This window comes from Lissotriton helveticus, chromosome 12, assembly GCF_964261635.1.
Source record: "Lissotriton helveticus chromosome 12, aLisHel1.1, whole genome shotgun sequence".
Lineage (NCBI taxonomy): Eukaryota > Metazoa > Chordata > Amphibia > Caudata > Salamandridae > Lissotriton > Lissotriton helveticus.
Window position 1 is genome coordinate 309,560,695 of NC_136073.1, and position 22,261 is coordinate 309,582,955.

At 40.7% G+C, this 22,261-nt stretch overlaps 1 protein-coding gene across 1 annotated transcript in view; it reads left to right on the forward strand.

Moving 5' to 3' along the window:
• The first annotated feature begins 692 nt into the window (after window positions 1–692).
• Window positions 693–22,261, forward strand: part of LOC144798021 (polycystin-1-like protein 2) — an 849,694-nt gene continuing 828,125 nt past the window's right edge. Inside the window, exon 1 of the mRNA XM_078668807.1 lies at window positions 693–1,083. Coding sequence (XP_078524933.1) covers window positions 693–1,083 — 391 coding nt within the window. The remainder of the gene's footprint in view (window positions 1,084–22,261) is intronic.

Consider the following 22,261-nt stretch of genomic DNA (forward strand, 5'->3'; position numbering starts at 1 on the left):
TGATGTTTCCCCTTGCCTTACTTAGCGTCAAGGGAGCATTCCATGGGTGATACATTTGACGCAAAACCCGGGGCACATTTAATCTTAATTCACGCAACGTTGCACAATAAGTGAACTTGCTGCGTTGCAACGTTGCACAATAAGTGTACTTGCTGCGTTGTGTGAAAGGGAGAGAGCAGAGTGGCTCCATATTTATAAAGATATGACACACTTGTGCGCTCTCCTTGCACTGGGGCACAGTGTGCTGCACAGCAGCAATGCTGGCACCCTAGCACTATGGTGCAAGGGTGCCAGCGTTATGGGCAGGATCGTGTTTGTGCAGGAAGGTGTCCCTTCCTGCAAACAATCCCTAGAGGCATCTTCCTCTTTCTATGTTGCTGTCTTTAAAAAAACATCTTTATTAGAGCATGTGCCCGGGCCCCGTTCATGTGTAGATGCTGTGGCACCAGAAGAGCCGCGATGCACAAAGCAAGCGTTATCTCATTGCAGCAGGTTTCCAGTTCTAAAAGGAATGGCGCACGCATCTGCCTTATCTTCTCTCTACTCTTGAACAGATAATGTTTTAATGGCCTGTGGTTGAATAATCCGTGACACATGTGTCGCTCAGATGAGATGCTTTTGTTGTTTATGACCTGTATTGTTGTCGTTGTCTTCTGTTACTTGCATTGTGTATGAGACAGTGATGGAGAAGGATGGCCGGCCATCTTCTCCAAGGAAAGAGGGTGCTCATACCCAACCCAGCATTTGCACACCAGGGCGATGGTGAGGATCAGTTAGCAAAGACCAGGATGTGGCTGACATTTCTGGTTCTGTGCTCTCTTGGACTTCGATCCAAAGCAAACTCTGCCGCTGTGGGCCCGCCATGCTCCCAATATCAGGTGGCGTTCAACAATTCATGCTTTGAGTTCGCGAAGCTCGAGCGCTCTTTTACCAGCGCCCAGAGCTGGTGCGAAAGAGGAGGTGGACACCTTGTCTTCATTGAGGATAATGGAACACAGGAATTTCTGCAGATGCATGTGTCAGATGACCGGAAATGGTGGATCGGTTTGGCCTGGCACTACGCCTCAAATGACACCTCTCAAGGTAGGTCTTGTTTTTCTATATGAGTATTGGTAATTGGGGAATAAATTGATCAAAAAAGTAGAAAATGTGCATGAGCTAGGTGATATAATCAGGTGGCTGATGTGACTTCTTGTTAGCATGGTACAGGCAACATTCGGTGGAAACAGGGACCATCTTGGTTGATGGTCTGCCTACTTTATGGATCATACAAGGTATTTGGACATCATACCAGCAGATAAACAATGTCCAAGCTTTAGGCAATTGCATTTAGTAAATAAATAGCTTGATGGATGAAATAATAAATTAATGAATAGACTTGTACAGCGCAGCTTTACAAAGTAAATTGCCTCAAAATACCAGATGCTTGGAGACATGAGTGTTAAGAGAAATTCAGACTGTAGAGAGTTTTCTTTTTTTATAGCAAAGTTTCAAGTGCCCATTGAAAATCAGAGGAGAGACAGAAATACACCCAAATATTCCTGGACATGATAATTTAATGTTCTAACAACAGTCCTCAAACATTTGGGCAAAGAGTACTTTCAAGTGCTGGCCACATCTAGGCAATCGGGAAACAGGGAAAGGCAGGCAGTTGGGTGCGCATGGTGAATCGTGTTTCTGTGCTCAGTGCAGGTGTCAGGGCATGAATGGACAAATGGACAGCTTCTAGAGATTCAACACTGGCCCGGTTTAAAAAGAGGTGCATATTAGTACAGTGCATTCTCAATGACACAATTAACATCAGTGCTGCACTGATGCAGGAGATACAGGGGCCTGCAACCCATACTTTAGTCAATAGACAAAATCATCTGAATTCAGAATGTCAGGCAGGTTTATAGAAACACAATTAAACAGGTGTTCTAAAACTATGTCACTGAGAGTGAAAAAGCAAAAACTAATGTATGGTTTCAGAAACGAGCAGCGTGAAATGCTAAACGCCGATATAAGCTGGTATTGTGGAATCCGATTTTATTACTGGAGAAGCAAATTTGCCGGGTCCTGCATCCCTGTGATGTCATTACTTGACCTCCATTGTCATTTAGAAAGCAACAGGTTAGCAAACCCCATCAGAATTATGAGATCTGCAGGAACTCTGCAAATCTTGCATCTTTTACCATGGCAGGCAGAAATCCCCAGGTGAAATATGGGGGGAATGAGGAATACCTGTGGGCATCGCGCATGGTACCAATGAACCTGGGGAGTGGCAGGGTTGGTGGTATGAGTGACCTGGCCAAACTCCGGGGACTTTGAATTGGGGCCCTCAGTATTAAAATATATGCGATCGCATTTCGACCTGTTTAAGTACTTGCTTCCATCAGGGACTGAGTAAACATTGCACTTGCTCAGGTTTTGTTACCGATAGTTGCCACCAGCTTGTTGCCAGGGGCAACTGCTCAAGCAAAGCAGCATGTAAGGAATATAAGCAGCGAGAATATAATCAGGTGCAAGACACACCACTGACAAACAGCTTTAATATTATTTGTACCGAGGTGTTTTTTGCACCTGTCATTGCCTCGTGGCTGAAGCTGACTTTAATGAAGCGAATGCTTGTTTGTAGACCCGGGATATGTAACTAATGCTAACATATGCTGTTAGATTTGTTTGAATTAGAGCTAGGGCACAGGCATGTGCAAGATGGCCCGAAGCACAGGATTTCCACATTACTGCAGCACAACTATAAGGTCGAACATAAATATCGTAGTGGTATAGCTGAATATGTAGAGTATGATCTATCTATTAAATACTTTAAAAATTAATTTCATCTAAGATTATTTGGTATTAGAATTGTTTGTATTGGATCTTTTTAAATTATTGTAATGAACTGTATGTGTGTATTGTGGGGCCTTTTATCAATCATGCAATAAAATACATGAAAATGCAACCATGATAAGGAACGTGCTAAGCAGCACCTGGCCACAGCAGCATTGGAACAAATAGCAAACCTACTGAGAAAAAATATGATATTTCAAAATTCCAAGTGAATTGCAAGGCTCTAGTATCGACCTTCTCCGTACTGAGAAAAAAATGGCATTTATGTTTTTAAAAAGCTCTTTCAAATTGAGATTTTGTACCATCACAAGTCAGTATAGTTTTTGTCATGCATTTGTTAGCAGTTTTTTACACCGGTTGAGTAGGTTTGCTGGCAATTTATAAGAGAGAGAAGCAAGCTTTTTTAGCCAGACTGTGAAGGTTGAGTCTCTGGAGGATTGTGGCGAAGTTAGAAAGCAGGTGAGTTTCCACCCTTCTGGAGACCTCGGGAAATCTTCAAACGTGATATGGGAGTGTGGAATTTCAAAAAGTGGAGCCTTCTGTACGTAATTACCTCTTGTCAAATTGTCTCCATGAAGTTCGAAAGCTGATCGTTCAGGTAGACAACCTTAAATTTTTGGCCTGTAAACATTGACCACGGTGAGGTAGCTGAGAGGCCTTCCATTTAGCGCCTCACGCACTAGGCATGTTGTCTCAAAGTAGGATTGTTCTTTGATCAGATTCTAGTGTCATGCAATCCGGGCCAGGCTGATGTGGTTGAATTGATACAGGGTGCAGAAGATGCAGGCAACATAGTCCTGAGCCTGTAAGTATTACCTTACATAGTACATAGTACCAAGATGGTGGATACCATTGAGGAACATTACATTGAAGATTAAGGGCCAGATGTAGGTAGCCAAATACCGGTCGTAACGGCCGATTTCGGCCGTTACCGACCGGTATTTGGCATTTGAGATGTAGGGGGACAGAAACAGGCTCTTTCGGTATTTTTACCGAATCTGTAAATATACCGGTCGGTAAATTTACCGATCGGTATTTTTACAGATTCGGTAAAATTGAGATGTAGGTGGGACTCTTCTGAGTCCCACAAGCCTTACAGAATCGGTATTTTACCATCAAATTCAATTTGATGGTAAAATATCGATTCCGGTGTGCATGCACATGTGTGCATGCACACCTATGCCATATGACAGGCAGACCTGCCCTTAGGGCAGGTATGCCTGCCACATGGCACCCGAGCCTCTTTTGGGGGTGCCAGAGGGTGTCAAAGTGACACCCCCTGCACCCTTGTTAAATTCGGTATTTACCGATTCGGTAAATACCGAATCGGTAATGCCAATTCATTCCTATGGGCTTCAAAGCCCATAGGAATGAATGGGCATTACCGGTCGGTATTTACCGATTCGGTAAATACCGATTTTTACCGAATCGGTAAAAAAAACATCTGGATAGTCCTACATGTCCCCCCTTCATATTTACCGATTCTTAATTACCGAATTGGTAAAATTCGGTAATTAAGAATCGGTAAATAAATCCTACCTACATCTGGCCCTAAGTCTCATAGAAGGATGGTAGCTATTGTCTTATAAGGAATTATTATTTACATATACTTGAGCACATACTTTGGGTGATGAATTTTTTGGAACTTGGTACTTTCCCTCTATTCTTCTGTCTGACATGGGCATTGGCTTGTGGGTGTATAACTTTAATGGTATTATGTTTTTAAATAGTTGAGGTTAATTCTGCTGAAGTTAAGATCTTAGCTATACTTATACACTGTTATTTGGGTTGCAGCCCTGAAGAAGTCGACTGCTTTATTTAGCAAGACGAAACACGTGTTGGCAGTTTATTTTGGAGCTGTTTTCTTTGGGTTTAAAACTGGAACTTGTAATAAACAATTTGGAAGACTACATATCGGAATGTCTTGACTGAACCTCCACATATTACGAAGACCGATTTGATTGGACACTTGATATAGACTATTGTGTGCTCGGAGGTGTCCTATCATTTTGTATAACTGCCTTTAAAAGCTCACTTCACAGCTCAACTGGTAACTCCCTTGCAATACCACTCAAAAATAATACATCTGTGTAATGAGGAAGCTTCCAGTGTTTCCATCACTTGAAGCCAATACTGGCTTCCAAGCACCCTTGACATTTGCTGATTAACCAGTTCCCCCAGCCCTTATTTACTTACAAAGGCTTTCAGGAGATATTGTACTTAATGTTCTTAGTTTAAAAAAAAAGCTGTTGTTATGCTTACAAATAGTTGTGAATAATAGCCTTGGGTGTATAGGTCAACTCCTGTTTCTGTAATGCCTTTTTTAGGCATTTCCTTTACAATTGTATTAGTGGTTTTTAAAATAGTTTTTTCTGTATTTGTTTTTATCTATTTCTTAAACAACATTTATTGTAACATTTTGAGCTCGGCTTTTTAACAAATATATATATAATGATTTGTTTTACTTTTTATATTTTTATTTCTAAAGTCAAATAAAATGTATATTGATTGATTGAACCAGTTGTGCACATTTACATTTCTTTCAAGCAAACAGGCACCCTGGTAAGGAAGCTTGTTTAGTTGTCTGCCCCTCCCTCGGTTTCACAGCACAGGAGTCTCTCTGTCTTACATTTCAGTTGAAGCGTTTCAACTGTTGAAATTAACCATCTCCAGACGGTTGTCTTACCCCAAAAAGTAGGGGAACTGTTTCTCTAAAATTTAAAAGAAAGTATGGCCATTGCACGCTCCTCAGATCTTGCCCACTTCAACCACTCTGTCCCACTGTCCACTCCTCAACATGAAAACACCCCATTACATGCACACTACAACTCCAAACTCAGGTATACAGTATTACTAGACAGCATGGTTTCATCCTGCTGCCTTATCACCCTTGTCTATTACTACCCAAGACCCAATTCCTTAAGCATAAATCACCCTTTTCCGCATACCGAACAAATAAAGGATTCTTTTGCTTCATCTGCACCTATCTATGACTGTTAACTCTGTGAGATTTGCATCTGTGAATTCAGAACACGTTTGTATGAAATTACTGTGCACTCTTCATATTCCCTTATTCTACTCACTTGAGCAGCAGAAATGACTCATAAGAAATGTTCCAGTGCAATAGCTCAGTCATGTGGCTAAGAGGAGTGGGTGATGGTGAGGTGGGCTGCCGTATTGAGATGATGGTGTGTGGTTCACTAACACTGCTGTAAGTGTGTTGCCACTTCCTGAACTGGAAAGCTGGAGAATGAATGAGCCCACAACCAGCATAGCTGGTTTCCTAGATCAATGCTTGACAAGTTAGTCCAGTCCAGGGTTATTCTTGGAATTATGGAGCTTGTAGTCCAGATTTTATACTGGGCTAAATAAAACTGCAAGCTTCAGCACGCAAAACAATATTGACTGGGGTAGGTAGTCACACACTGACCTGGGAAATTTGGCAGGGCTGAATCAGCCTTTGTTTGTAGAAATAAAAGACATTGCATTTCCACTTTGCTCAGCCTTTGACACGGATTGTTGATGTGTAGAAGCATTACCAAAGCCATACTGAAAAGTAGAGCAGCTTCGAGTTCGGGTTGCCTCTTGCTTTGACGTTGACGTGTCTGCTGTTGTCCTCAAAGTCGGATAAGTGTTGCAGTTTGAGAGCATTCTGTTTTATTAGTCAAACAAATCGTACCAAAGGCAAAATTGCAAATCCGAGAATTCAACCCTTTGTTTGTTAAAAAAAAAAGCCAGTAAATGCTAAAGGTGTCACACATAATGAGACTACTTTTGGCAGAAAAACGATACAGTATGATAGCCAATCACCTTTCATTTCATGACGTAATACTGCTCCCATGACAGCTACTTACAGTCCAAGTGAATGGTATATGTTTTGACTAGTGATAGCATTGTGCGAAGGATATCAAACTGATTTTAGAGTACCATTATTGTTTGCAGAGTCAAAAGTCTGTCATAACAATTTAGGTAAAGGGAACATTTGCATTTTTTAAAGTTTCTTTTTGTTGAGGATGGAGAGCATCAGCTTAAATTATTTTTTCTTAATAAATGTTTTTTATGAAATCATTTTTCTGTGAAACACAGTGTGAGCCCACAACATGACGCATACATCAATATCAGGATATGATACATTACGAGTCTGTATCGTGGGTGGCAGGCCTGGTGGACCAGCTCAGACCCTTAGAGTTCCTCATTCGACTATATTGAGCCCCTCCCATCTGGGGAATGTGAGTTAGGTCTATCCTCCCCTGTGGCATCAGGCAGCTCTAAGTAGATGACTTGTGTGGTCGGAATTAAGGCTCCGTTGCAGAGTCTACATGTATGGCGCCTTGTTGGTCATTCAGTGATAGGCCATGATGTTCTCTCCGCATACTCCATACCTGATCCAATTTTCTTGGGCAACCCCTAGCTTGATATACGACTTTCTACGCTCCCATGCAGACATCCATCCCAGCAACCCACTGGGTTCTCGTTGACTGTGTGGGGTACCTCGAGTTCTGGGCATTATCTCTCTTCGCTACTATCAGCCCAAATGTAAAAGATATCAGGTTTTTCCTCGGCAGGTCAATATCCCCGGGGTATTTGATTTTTGATACAAAAATATTGTGATACATAAATATTGTCTTCAAACAAATTGTTGTTAATAGCGTTTTCAATAATATAGTTGTAAAATATTTCACTTTTTAATTATCTTTATGTGTTTTTTAATTTATATATTAATTTTAGTTTATTATTGTTTGTATAATTGTTAATAATATTTTTAAATATATCTTATAATTTTAAGTGAATTATAATTTGTTTGTTAATTGCTAATAGTAAATTATAGTTTCGTAGCAGGTTGCTAGGTTTGTAGGGGTGTAGAAGAAGTTAAGTATATTTAAATAAATGAAAACTCTTAATTAATTAATTGATTATTGAATATGTTAATTGCCGAGATTAACTGTATGGATATATATATATATATATATATATATATACATATATATATATTCACTGAAAAAACCATAGGTTTCACACCAGTTATAGTTAGGAATTAGCATTAAAAAAACCTATGAAATTCACTGTAAAAACCATAGGTTTCACACCAGTTATAGTTAGGAATTAGCATTTAAAAAACCTATTAAATTCACTGAAAAAACCATAGGTTTGACACCAGTTATAGTTAGCTGGAAATTTTACTCGCATAAAACCAATGAAATTCCCACGTTATAGTTAGTTGGACTCACTATAACTTGCGCGTGCAATGCACTGCTGATGACGTCACATATTACATCACTCATGACATGGTCAGTGACATCACTCATGACATCACTGATGACACCATCCAGTGAATGTGTGTCTTTCTGAAAAATAAATATGTTTTATATATGTATATGTAAAAGTTTATGTAACAATAAATGTTTTAATACGTGTCTAAATGGATGTTTTTTTTTTTAAACAAATGGATTGGTTAACTGGCTTATTAAGTGTATCTTAGTGAATACATATATTAGTGAGTAATGTTTAAATATTTAAATATATGTATTAGTGTTTCACTTTCTGTATAAGTGGCTGCATGGGTTGGGGAGTAGCTACATGTGTATGTATATGGGTTATCAGATGTTTTTTTTAATATCAGTATGAGTGTCTATATGGTTTAGTGGGGGTATTACTTAGCACATAGATGCATGAGTGACTGAATCTCTGTTTGTATGTGTTTTGAAGACAGCATATGTGTAGGACTGTATGGGTGGATGAGTGTGTATATGTGTATGTTAGTGAGTGAATGACTGTCTCACTAGTGTCTTTATCAGTAACTACATATGTTTTAATCTAGTATATGTGAATATTGATGTATATAAGTGAGTATATGTGAGAGTAAGAGATTGTAAGAGTTCCTGTTTAAATAAGTATGTGTTTCTATAAGTGATTGTTTAAGAGAATAAATATGTGTACATTTCCTTAGAAGTAAGGTGGTAGTGTGTGTATAGCTCTATATGCAAATAAATGGATGTTCAATAGTTTATTTGCATGTGTGAGTATGTGTGTGAGTAACTTTTGGATGACTGTCGATGTGTAACAGGATGTATAGGTGTATCACTACATATGATGAGTGAGTATATGTTTGAGTGACTATATAGAACTGTTGGTGAATCAGTGCATGTGTATATAGATAGTGGAATTATTCAATTGGTTGTAGTAACTGGTATGGGTATCTCCATTTTTTTGAAAATGTTAGTTTTTATTTTTGAATATGTGTTTCAAGAGTTACCTTTCAGTGAAAGGAGGTCTGTCACTATGTCACAAGGATGGTGTCATCAGTGATGTCATGAGTGATGTCACTGACCATGTCATGAGAGATGTAATATGTGACGTCATCAGCAGTGCATTGCACGCGCAAGTTATAGTGAGTCCAACTAATTATAACGTGGGAATTTCATTGGTTTTATGCGAGTAAAATTTCCAGCTAACTATAACTGGTGTCAAACCTATGGTTTTTTCAGTGAATTTCATACGTTTTTTAAATGCTAATTCCTAACTATAACTGGTGTGAAACCTATGGTTTTTTCAGTGAATTTCAATTGTTTTTTAATAGCAAATCTTTATAGTTATAAAAAAGAATACATTTTAAAGCAAATATTTTTTTTCACCCCGGGGCGCTCCCGGGGCGGTACCGGTGAACGCATGAGTAAGCGCAATTTTACAGCGCGCCCGGGCCGCGTTCAGGTGAGCGTCCCGATAGCGCTATTGCCGCGAACGAAAACAACATCGTGACGTATCGCGTAGCCGCCACGCCTTGCGTCATAAGACACGTATCGCGTAGCCGCGAGATGCGTCTTATGACGCACCGCGTAAGCGCATACGATCGCACAACGTAAGCGCCCCGATGCGCTTATGATACGCACCCCAGGGCGCGTAGCGTCAGCGCGTCAAGCCATGTGACTTTAAAATAATACTTTTCATTGGTTCAGAACTTTTTTTTTCTCCAAATTGTGAGAAACCCACCCATTTCTCTCACTATTGCTTTGTACTTGGAGAGAGCAAGAGCTGTTTTGTGTACTGTGTTCATCTCCTACTTTCCTGATCTTCAGCAATGGCTGCAAGGGAGTCATCCAGCAGTGATTCCGAAGAATTTTTGCGTGAGGACCCTCCTCACCAAAAGAAGAAGAACCACTTCATCTGGAAATTCTATGACATCCCTGAAGGCCAAAAAAAAGTCAATGCTGCAAAAGTAACCTGCAAAATATGTGGCAGTACTTTATCCAGAGGCAATCCTCTGAAAAAATATAGCTTCGGAAATGCCAATTTAATCAGGCATGTCAAAAGAAGACTCCCAAACAACTTTGCCAGGGAGAGTGTCAGGGAGTTGGCACGGAATTTACCCACAGATGGCGGCAGCACCTCCACTGGTGGAGCAACACCTTCGGGACCACCCGGTGGAAGAATGGTCCCTAACATACACCGGTGTTTGCAGGCATCAAATTTCTTTGCACGCAGTGTGACGAACTGCTCTGCTATGGGGAGCAGAGTGTTGAACTCATTGCTAGAAAGAAACAGGAACACCGCTGCCCTCCCAGTCCCTAAATGTTCACTTTTTTTTTGCTCCTGTTGAGCAGTTTTGGATTCCCTGTTTTTGTTTTTCCCCTGAAAAAAATCCAAAAAAAATATAAAATCGTTTTAAAAAGTTTAAAAAAATATAAAACAACAAAAACAAAAAAAAAAGTTATTTTCAGAACTACCTCCAATTTATAAAAAAAATGCTATTTTTAAAAAAAAAAGTCTGTCATTTTTTATCTCCATGGTACGCTCCCTGGTACGCGCTCCCCCCCCCCCGCGAAAATCGGAAAAAAAAGATTTTTTTATTTTTTTCCCGAGGGACCCTTTTATGGCCCCCACATCAAACCTAGGGGGTCAGGGGGGTCTACCCTGCCCCCTTTTGATTATTTCCCCTTTTGTTTTTACCACCTCTTGTGTCTTGATCCTACCGAGACACAAGATGGCGGCCGCTCCGGACTGTTTCGAATGTTTACAGACACCCGAGAGCCAATCAGCTTGCCGTGCGCAAGTCGCGTGGTGCTCCCGGAGTGCTCCCCGGTACGCGTACCGGGGCGCGGCTCTAGATATATAAATTTTTTTGAACCTAAATTACTCAAAATCCTCTGGAGCACATATCTTGAGACATAGCAAAGGCACATCAGGCTACCAGTCCCTACAATTTTGCCAAGTTTGGTGAAAATCCATTCAGCCGTTCGAGCTAAAAGTGCGACAGACCGCCCTATGGAAATTAACATGGGGAAAACACGTTTTGGGACCCCCCTTTTATCTCGGCCCCCGCTTGACGAATCCCCCCCAAACTTTCAGGGAGGGAGCGGAGAGCCGCGAGGCAAAGTTGCTGAAAAATTCAGGCTGATTCCTCAACCGGCGCCAAAGTTATTCCAAATAGAATGTTGCGATTTCCCTATGGAAATCGATCCTAACTATAACTACCTACTGGCGACCGCCAGTAGGTAATATATATATATATATATATATATATATATATATATATATATATATATATATATATATATATATATATATATATATATATATATTAACAGAACCCCTCCTGAACAGAGAGCAGAGGCCACAACAGGGAAAACCTTTGGAAGCAGCTTTATTTTCTTTTACTCTCTTAGAATGGCGAATGCATTTCGGCTGCTGATACAGCCTTCCTCAGCGCCCAAATAACAGGAGGTTCTTGGCAAGCTGCTGGTAAGTCCTGCCTCCTTAGTTATAGTCTCAGGTTCACTCCGCCCCTTGTGTGTCAGCTCACCTGGTGTGATTCCGGTATCCTTGTGGACTGCATTACCCAGAATCCAACATCTTGTTACCAGGTAGGTGACGTGAGGGGTATTTGGCAATTGAATCTTGGCATTGCGCGGAGGTGCACGGTCTAAATATCCGCACATTAGAACCAATGTCCTGCTAAAAAATTCTTTTGGAATGCGCTTCCTCCGGTCCCCGTCTGCCACTTCAACCTTACAGTCCGGACATGTGTAGAGGGGACAGCTTGCCGTTGCACGCCGTCCTGGATGAGGTCTGAATACCTCAGCACTACTATCCTCTTTGGTTCAGTGCTTCAAGGCAGACTCGGAAATTCCATTACCATGGAAGAAGACGAAGGCACAGCCGTGTCAGTTTTTTCTCCGAGTCTTTTTAGGAAGTGGAGGCCTCTGTAGAGCGTCTCTGACAGACGCTGAATTTATGAACAGAACCCCTCCTGAACAGAGAGCAGAGGCCACAACAGGGAAAACCTTTGGAAGCAGCTTTATTTTCTTTTACTCTCTTAGAATGGCGAATGCATTTCGGCTGCTGATACAGCCTTCCTCGGTGCCCAAATAACAGGAGGTTCTTGGCAAGCTGCTGGTAAGTCCTGCCTCCTTAGTTATAGTCTCAGGTTCACTCCGCCCCTTGTGTGTCAGCTCACCTGGTGTGATTCCGGTATCCTTGTGGACTGCATTACCCAGAATCCAACATCTTGTTACCAGGTAGGTGACGTGAGGGGTATTTGGCAATTGAATCTTGGCATTGCGCGGAGGTGCACGGTCTAAATATCCGCACATTAGAACCAATGTCCTGCTAAAAAATTCTTTTGGAATGCGCTTCCTCCGGTCCCCATCTGCCACTATATATATATATGTGAACAAAGTCCTTTCTGTACCAAAAAGGGAGAGACCACACAGGGGAGTCTTTGGAGGGAGTTCTTTTAATGCCAAAATTAAAACCAAATCTCAGGGCGAATGCATTTCGGCATGGGTTTGCCTTCGTCAGCGCCAGATGGTTTTTCAGGAGGCAGGCAATCTGATCGGTTTAAATACCTCTCCCCCTCCTGTCCGGTGAAAAAGTAGCTCCGCCCCCCAAGCAGCATGTGCTGTTAATTACTGGTTAGTTCTCCCTGTAGGACGCCTCAGTGCGTCAATACTACAATGTCCAGAATGCTGTGGGCTGGTCTCACAATCCAATGGGGGTGGATGAAATTAAGCGGGCCATTTTCACCTGTGAAATTCGTGGCTGTCATCTCCTCTGCTCCCCGTACTGCACAAACCACAAAGTCCCAGCATTTTCTTAGGCAGGGGTGGGACTGGCAATTCAGCTCACCCAACGTGGGACACAGTGGCTCTCAGCACTGCCGTTTCTGTTGCCGGATCCATGGGTGGGGCCAGACCATCCCAGTACCCTGGGAACGAAATGTTTCCACGGAAGCGGAAAACCAGCTCGGTCCGGTCCACTTGTATATATAGATAGATAGATAGATATATATATATATAGATAGATATACATATACATATATATATATATATATATATTCACTGAAAAAAACATAGGTTATAGACCATATATAGTTAGGAATTAGCATTTACAAAACCTTATTTTACTCACAAAAAACCATTGAAATTCCATATATAGTTAGTTGCACTAACTATATATCGCGCACCCGCAATCCACTGCTGATGATGTCACATATTACATCATTCATGACATGGTCAGTGACATCACTGATGACATCACTGATGACATCATCTAGTGTCTGTGTGTTTTTGTAAAGTTTAAATACGTTTTACATATTGAAGAATGACTGGATGGATGGAAGACTGAGTGTGTGTGTGGCTGGCTGGGAGGTGTGTGACTCTGTGCATATCAATGTGTACTTGTATCAGTGATTGTATAAGAGAGTAAGTATGTGTTAGTATATGTGTGAAAAAGTATGGTGTTCTGTGTTTAACTGTATAGATGAGGAAATCGAAGTGTGATTGATTCTTCACAGGACTGACTAGGTGTATGAGTGCATATGATAGTGTTGTAATAATGAGTGACTGTATGTATGAGTGATTGTATGGGTGAATGAGTGAATGTGTGTGTAGACGTAGGAATCAGTGAGTGCGTATGTAGTAACTGGTATTGGTGTGTCATGATGTCATCAGTGATGTCATTTGAGATGTCATCAGTGATGTCATTTGAGGTGTCATCAGTGATGTCATCAGTGATGTCACTGAAGTATGGTGTTCTGTGTTTAACTGTATAGATGAGGAAATGGAAGTGTGATTGATTCTTTACAGGACTGACTAGGTGTGTGAGTAACTCCATGGATGAGTGGCAGTGTGTGAGTGTCTGCATAGGTGTATGAGTGCATATGATAGTGTTGTAATAATGAGTGACTGTATGTATGAGTGATTGTATGGGTGAATGAGTGAATGTGTGTGTAGACATAGGAATCAGTGAGTGCGTATGTAGTAACTGGTATTGGTGTGTCATGATGTCATCAGTGATGTCATTTGAGATGTCATCAGTGATGTCATCAGTGATGTCACTGACCATGTCATGAATGATGTAATATGTGACATCATCAGCAGTGGATTGCGGGTGCGCGATATATAGTTAGTGCAACTAACTATATATGGAATTTCAATGGTTTTGTGTGAGTAAAATAAGGTTTTGTAAATGCTAATTCCTAACTATATATGGTCTATAACCTATGGTTTTTTCAGTGAATTTTCAAGGTTTTGTAAATGCTAATTCCTAACTATATATGGTCTATAACCTATGGTTTTTTCAGTGAATTTCATTGGTTTTTAACAGCTAATATCTGTAGCTGTAAAATGTATTTTTCTTTAAATCCAAAAATATATTTTATATGTTTATGAATAATTTTTTTTTTTAATATTTTTTTTTCTTCGTTCCCGCTTCGCGAATCGGGAAGCTTCCCGTTAGCTGACCTTGATGCCGCGAAATAGACCGCGAGCCGGTAAACGTTTCTTTACCGCAACTGCCGCGTTTGAAAACAACATCGTGACGCCTCCCGTCCGCATGACGTTTCGCGTTGTCGCGTGATACGTCATATGACGTGCTACGTTAGCGAACTGGTACGCGAAGCGAGTCGCAAAGCGCAGGTTTCTGGAAGCAAACCGGGAGGCCCTGCAAAGCGCTTAACGTAAACACAGCAGGTCATGTGACTTGGTAATAACACTTTTCATTGGTTCATTTCACTTTTGGTTTCCTAATGATGTAAGACTAGGTCATATAATCTAAAATGAACACTTTTCATTGGTTGAGAACTCTTGTTTTTCCCAAATGATGAAAATCCCTCCTTCTTTCCTCACTCTGACTTTCATCATTGTGAGAGAAAGACCCTTTGTGATGACTGAGCAATGGCTTCTTTAGTAGCTTCAGCTGGTGCTTCCCCACCACCTCCACCACATCCAAGGAAGAGTGGACCACCTGCTCAAGTTATAATTCAACAAGAAGAGGAAGAAGAGGAACAGGACGACGAGCACGAAGAGAGGCAGTTTTTGCCTGAGCAGCCCAGGACGTCTCACCGGAAAGAAAACTTCATTTGGCAATTTTTTAAAATTCCCAAAGGTCAGAAAAAAGTAAATGCAAGATACGTAACTTGCCTTATATGTCAAGATAGACTGTCCAGAGGAACCGAGAAAAAATACAGTTTCGGAAACTACACAATGCATCGCCATATGACTAGGTGGCATCCTAACAACTACAGTGCTGCACAGTTTCGGAACGACCTAGATAATCTCCCTATTATGGCCAGAAGATCTGTTGTACCGGAAGTAACGGGACCAGAGGGCAGGGAGATGGTGCCAAATATACAAATGAAATTTGGTGAAGTAAAACACATCTGCGTATTTTGCGATGGATTCATTTGCTACGGAGAAAGAAGCATCACTCTGATCAACAGAGCTATTGACTATCATATGCAAGTTTGTACGAAACGCCCAAAATAATAAATACTTTTTTTTTGTTTTGTTGCTCCTGTTGAGCCCTTTACAATGAATCGTTTTCATTGCCCCCTCCAAGAAAAACCCAAAAAAATATAAAACTGTTCAGAAAAATTCAAAAAAAGTAAAAAAATGTTCCGAAAAATAATAAAAAAAATATAAAACAACAAAAACAATAAAAAAAAAAGTTCTTTTCAGAACTACCTCCCCGTTATTAAAAAATTGGTACAATATTTGGAACTGTGCCAACCTCTATTTCTCTTAGTTCGCTTCCCAGTTCGCTCGCCGGTACGCGAACCGGAAGCGAACCAAAAACAGTAAGTATAAGGGAAGGAAACAGACACTTATGTTAAAAGAAAGACAGCTATAGGGGAGTAAACTAGAGATACTATTACCCGTAATCCACTGCTGATGATGTCACATATTACATCATTCATGACATGCTCAGTGACATCATCAGCAGAGGATTGCGGGTTTTTTGGCAACGTGCCTTATCCACGGTTTAATAACGCTGCCTTTTGCTTTATATAAGTTTTCAAATTGTATGAAATATATACCAATAGGTCGTTATGAACCTTTAGGTAGTGCTTTTCTTCATGAGGTCTGGTCGCTTCCATACACATACAGATGTTTCAAAGATGCTCAAGAAGTTTATCTGAATGGAGAGGAATGCACTGAGACGCCAGATCATTCACTAATGTGTAGGCACATACAGTTACACGGTTCATGCAACAAACACCGACCAAATATGGCTTGCGTGTTGCAAGGCACGCCAGTTCCTGCTATCATCCCCACGTTCAAGTTGTTGGAAAATGGTAGTTATTTGATGCTCAATAATGAAGATTGTTCTGGGTTAATTAAAAGTATTCCTTTTATCGTAACAGTAAGTGAACGGGTTATTTGCTGCAGAAATGTTCTATTTCCTCCCACACATGAACATAGGGAGTTTTCAATCTTGCCACAAATACCAACCTTGGGAGCAGATTTCAACGGCATGGCAAGAATAAGAGCTCTTTTGTCTCAGAGAGAGGTGGCCTTGAGTTCGGCCCGTGAAACTTTCGTGCTTCACATAGCGAACACCCGTACAGAGGTGCAGACCCTTTTCAATTCAGATTTGCCTTTCCATTTCAGCAAGATGGTTCGGACTATCTCTAACGCATCCTCCACAAAGGCCCTGGCGCACTTTTTTAAAGTTGTTACCAGTCGTCTCGTGACTTCATTTGAGAAAATCTTTGGAGTCATTCCTGCTTTCTTTCATTGTATTTTTTCCACTCTGCTTCGTGGATTGCCATTTTTTACTTGCATTACCAGCGGACGCTCTTGTGCTTTTTTACATTTTTAAATATGGATGTCCCTCCTATGCAACCTCCCGCCCTGCAGCTGCTGACACTGTTCCGCAATCGCATGCTAGAATATTATGGCACAATGCCGTTGGCGATATTAAGCACGGCATATGGATTATCTTTTCGATTCTCCTACTTCACCTGTGTCCAGCCTGTATTTCACTGCCTGACCTGTGATTTCGATTGGGCCATTGATTTGTGTCTCTGCGGACCGGTTTCTCCTGACGTCGACTTTAATCAGCTGATGACTCCTATCATTACTCACGAGTTGGTTTGTCCTGGCGAAAGGATTATGGCTGTGGCATTGATGCATGGACTAATTGGTCCCTGGAATTTACTGGCGGCAACACAGTCTTTCTTGGAACAGAGCTTTCTTGAAAACCCACCGAGCTGTCCTCTGATGGTGATAGAGGATCCGGTGCTGGGAGAGCACGTATGTTCTTTTCCGCTTTTAAATTGGATGGCTGAACTGTTTTCGGATGAAGACGGTGACTTCCTATTGGAGGCTGTTGCAGCTTATTTTGCATACACAGTTATGTCATAGACCTTTTTCATGTTTGATATGCTGAGTACTAGCATTTCATTGACAATTCATTGACTTATTTGTCAAGTTTTTATTATTTACCTTGCCTATTGGCTTAAGACTCGATAAAGTACTTGGCTGTTTTATTTTTCTTTAGCATTAAATTTTCCTAGTTTTTAATGCTTTACCTTGCGGACCGTCCACATATAAACTTGCAATCTGCTCTCATGAGATGGCACTTCTATTATCTTATTCAGTTCGTTTCCGGATCATGGGGAGGTGTCATCTAGGTCCTGGATATCTTTACACCGTGTTAAGTTAGCATGGGCTCATTACCGGTTTAAACGCCATTTTTCCTTTTTTGCAACTTCTGCACACGACACTTAGTTGTTGCTTTAGCTTTCAACCTAGTAGTTCATCGTGGTTTACATGAGAATAATATGTTATTGCTCTACTATCTGCTTTGCTTGTTAAACTATATCTGTACAGCGAGTGCTAAAGTTTCAAGAACAACACGATACAGAATTGTTATGAGGTCTGATCTCCACGACTTCATACTCATAACATAAGTGCAACTTCTGCCAATTCTGGGCATGAGGCGGGTTTTATATTGCTTTGCCGAACACACATACACAACACTTGATGCGGTTCACATGAAGAAAGAGCTGGTGTATGCTGATGTGATTCCTTCAAATCTAAGACACTAAAGTATGGGCACGCCCTAAACCAACACAAAGAGACCTTCTTAGCAAATAATATAATATGTGTATTAGGGAGGGTGAGATATAAGCAGCCGCGGGCCGTGGAGGGAGTTACGGTGAGGCAGGGAGGCGGGGAGGGGGAGAAGCAGGGTGGAGCCCTCTCCACCCTGCCCCTCCCCCTCCCCGCCTCCCTGCCCCACCGTAACTCCCTCCACGGCCCGCGGCTGCTTATAAGTGTTGCTAACTCTTATTCATTTACAGCATGTTAACATACTGTCACCATTCGCTTTTTATGTACTAGTAACTATGCTGGTAATTTTGCTACTGATAATATGTGTACTTGTATTATCTAAGATACTACGCCTGAGAAGACGGCATTAGTAAATAAACATTTCAAATACACATGTGTTCTTCTTAACTCCATGTTCTGGTTTCTAAGAAATATATAACGACCGACTGTTCATGAGTTCCACGTATCCTGAGGTACTATAAGTTCATATTCTGGATTGTCTAAACATTGAGAGTTTGTTATATCCAATGTGACACTGTACCTAGCTTGCTAAGGGGTTTTTGATTACTAAGGTGAGTTTTGGGACACCCTAATTCGCCGAGGTTCCAATCCTCTGTCCACAGTTCTGTGTGAGAACAGAAACCCTGCGACAGGGGCACCCCCGACCCTTGCTGGAGCTTCATCACACTTGCGATACAACTCCAGCAATGCGCCACCTTTACGGCACAGATACATCACGCATCTGTGCTGTTTTTGCCCCATGATGCGCCGCATTGTAAATGCAGCACACCATAGGTGACGGAACAGCGGCACAGAATGACTAACACATCCCTGGTGATGCGCCAGTCATCATAAATCTATCCCTATGCTTCTTATCTTGTTAGAGATGAACTGCCATATGTATCATCAAAGTTTTTTGCATTTCCTAAATAGCGAACTTTAAGGAATAAATAGCGATTCTTTACCATTCCTAGTTTGCGATGAGCTATTTGCTAATTACAAATTACCCATTCATTTCCTTCATTTCCATAGGGCGGTTGGACTCACTTTTAGCTCGAACGGCTGAATGGATTTCCACGAAACTTGGCAAAATTGTAGGGACTGGTAGCCCGATGTGCCTTTGCTATGTCTCAAGATATATGCTCCAGTGGTTTTTACGAAAATTAACTTTGAAAAATATATATTGGGCTACATTGGCCTATATATATGTTGGAGCCCAAATGTAGCCCAATGTAGCCCAATGAAGCCCAATGAAGCCCAATGTAGCCCAATGTAGCCCAAAGATGGCCGCCAGAGACGAAAAAAAACAAATGTAGCCCAAATATCAGCCAGATGTAGCCCAACTATAGCCCAGTGACAGAATGACCAATCAGCGTCGCAAACCTCCGTTACGCGAAGCGGAGTGCTGTTACAGATATATATCTTTTTTTGAACGTTAATTTCTCAAAATCCACTGGAGCACATATATTGAGACCTAGCAAAGGCACATCGGGCTACCAGTCCCTAATATTTTACCAAGTTTCGTGCAAATCCATTCAGCCGTTCGATTAGTATTATTATTTTTTTTTTTTGCCCCGCGGGGCCCTTTTAAAACCTCCACATCAAACCTAGGGGGTCAGCGAGGATCTACTATTCCCCCTTATGGTCATTTGCCCCTTCGCTTTCGCCTCCTCTTGTCTCTCGATCCTACCGAGAGACAAGATGGCGGCCGCTACGGACTGTTTGGAATGTTGACAGACGCCGGAGAACCAATCAGCTTCGCTTCACAAAGCTCCGTTGCGCGAAAAGTACGCGTCCTGGAGCGCTGCCCGGTCCGCTGTTACAGATATATATCTTTTTTTAAACGTTAATTTCTCAAAATCCACTGTAGCACATATATTGAGACCTACAAAAGGCACATCGGGCTACCAGTCCCTACAATTTTGCCAAGTTTCGTGCAAATCCATTCAGCCGTTCGGGCTAAAAGTGAGGCCAACCGCCCTATGGAAAACTCAATGTTAAAAACACGTTTTGGGACCCCCCTTTTTTCTCGGCCCCCCCTTGACGAACCCCCCCCAAATTTTCAAGGACTGCTCAGAAACAAAATGTGCCATTTTCCTGAAAATTTCAGCCAATTCCGTCCACAAACGCCAAAGTTATTAGACATAGAAATTTCAAAAATCCCATAGAGAAAAAATCCTAACTATATATACCTACTGGCGACCGCCAGTAGGTAATATATATATATAGATATACATATATATATATATTTATATATATTTATATATATATATATATATATATATATATATATATATATATATATATATATATATATATATATATATATATATATATATATATATATATAAATATATATATATATGATTTTTATAGTAGTAATTAAAAAAAGTAGAACACTGCATATAATGTAAAATATATATTTTTTGTTTTTAATAAATGTGTTATAAATATACGTACATATAAAAATACACACATTTATAGCTATGTGTTTATGTTTATATAGGTATATAGTTATATATAGTATTACTTAAGTTTATTTAATTTACATTATATCATTGTTATACATGAAATTTTTTTAAGATGTACTATTTAAATATATATATGTATATATATTAAATAAAGCAATATTTTGTATGTTTTTTAACGATGTTAGTGTGAAACAATATATTTTTTTCAATATTCTTGTACTTACCATTATAAGTATAGGGAAACAATATATTTGTAATCAATATTTGATATTGTTATGATCAATATTATTTATTTATTTTTTTTGTTTTATTTAGCGCAAACTAGACCCGAAGATTGGGTATCAGAGCGCTTTACATAGCACAAGGACACATTATTTTTTTTTGTTAGACACGGAGAGATTAAGTGATTTTCCCCGAGTTACTGGATGTTCAGCGTCGCTGCCGAGACTCGTACCCGGTTCCCCATCTTCGGCGTCTACCGTTCTACCCGTATGGCTACATCCTCTATTATGTCAGTGATCCTGAATCCTTGCACTCCCAGAAGTATGAATTGGAGATGGTGTGGTATCTCTTTCTCGAGTACTGCACTGAGTTCCTACAGGATCATGTCCCAGTACCTTTGGATCTCTTGGCACCCCCAAAGAGTATGGTAGAAGGAGCCCTCGGTGTTGCTGCAGCTAAGACAACCAGTCAGGGGTATATTCCCCATGTTATGCAACTTGACCCTGTCCAAATATAGCCTGTGATTGATCTTAAGGAAGACGTAAGCGCACCCATATTGCCACCTCCAAGGGATGCATCAGGAGCGCCTCCCAGGGTACGGCCTCCATCTCCCCCAGGGCTTGCCTCCAGCACTGCTGTCAGAAAGTGCCATCATAATCCCAATGGTGGAAACGCCATCCTTAAGGGATTATGAGGCCTTTCCGATTGGCCGACGGACTCCTTTGATCCCCTCGGAACCGAGTTGGATTCCCTGGCCGTTTTAAACTCCGACCGCCAACATTGTAATATGGCGGTCGAAGTTTAAACCTACAATGTCGGTCAGAGGCTTCCCAATCGACGTTGTAATTAGGCCCACAGTGTTTTAGCTCTGACATTAAAGCTGGGTTGAATCTGTTTGGGTGTTTTAGAGATACAAGGATGAAGTATGCTTTTTATGAGTTCAGCATCAATACATTGTTAAAGTCTACATTTATCATAAAATCTGCCTAGGTTAACGATGAAGAAAATGTGCCTGACATTAGAATATGCATTTAACTTTATTATATCTGTAGAAGAGAAAGCAAAAAACAGAAAGATTTTTTAAAATGTGATAAATAATTAATGTAGCTTTAACCATAGGAGAATATGCCTTCATGAATGTGTAACAATAAAAGTGCAGCTTAAATAAGTAGTAGGCTTTCATACCTAATGTACTTCTATGACCTGGCCTGAAAAATATTTTGTCGACTTCTAATCCATTAAAATGAAAATGTCTTTCAGAAACTGCTGATCAAATCCTCTAACTGTAAAACCGTTCATCACTTTAAAATGTATTTCTTTTGCTTCCTCACACCACATGATTTTTCTCATTTCACTAAATTATTGTATTCTGCTATATTTTTTTTTTTTTTTTTGGTTTTCCTCAAA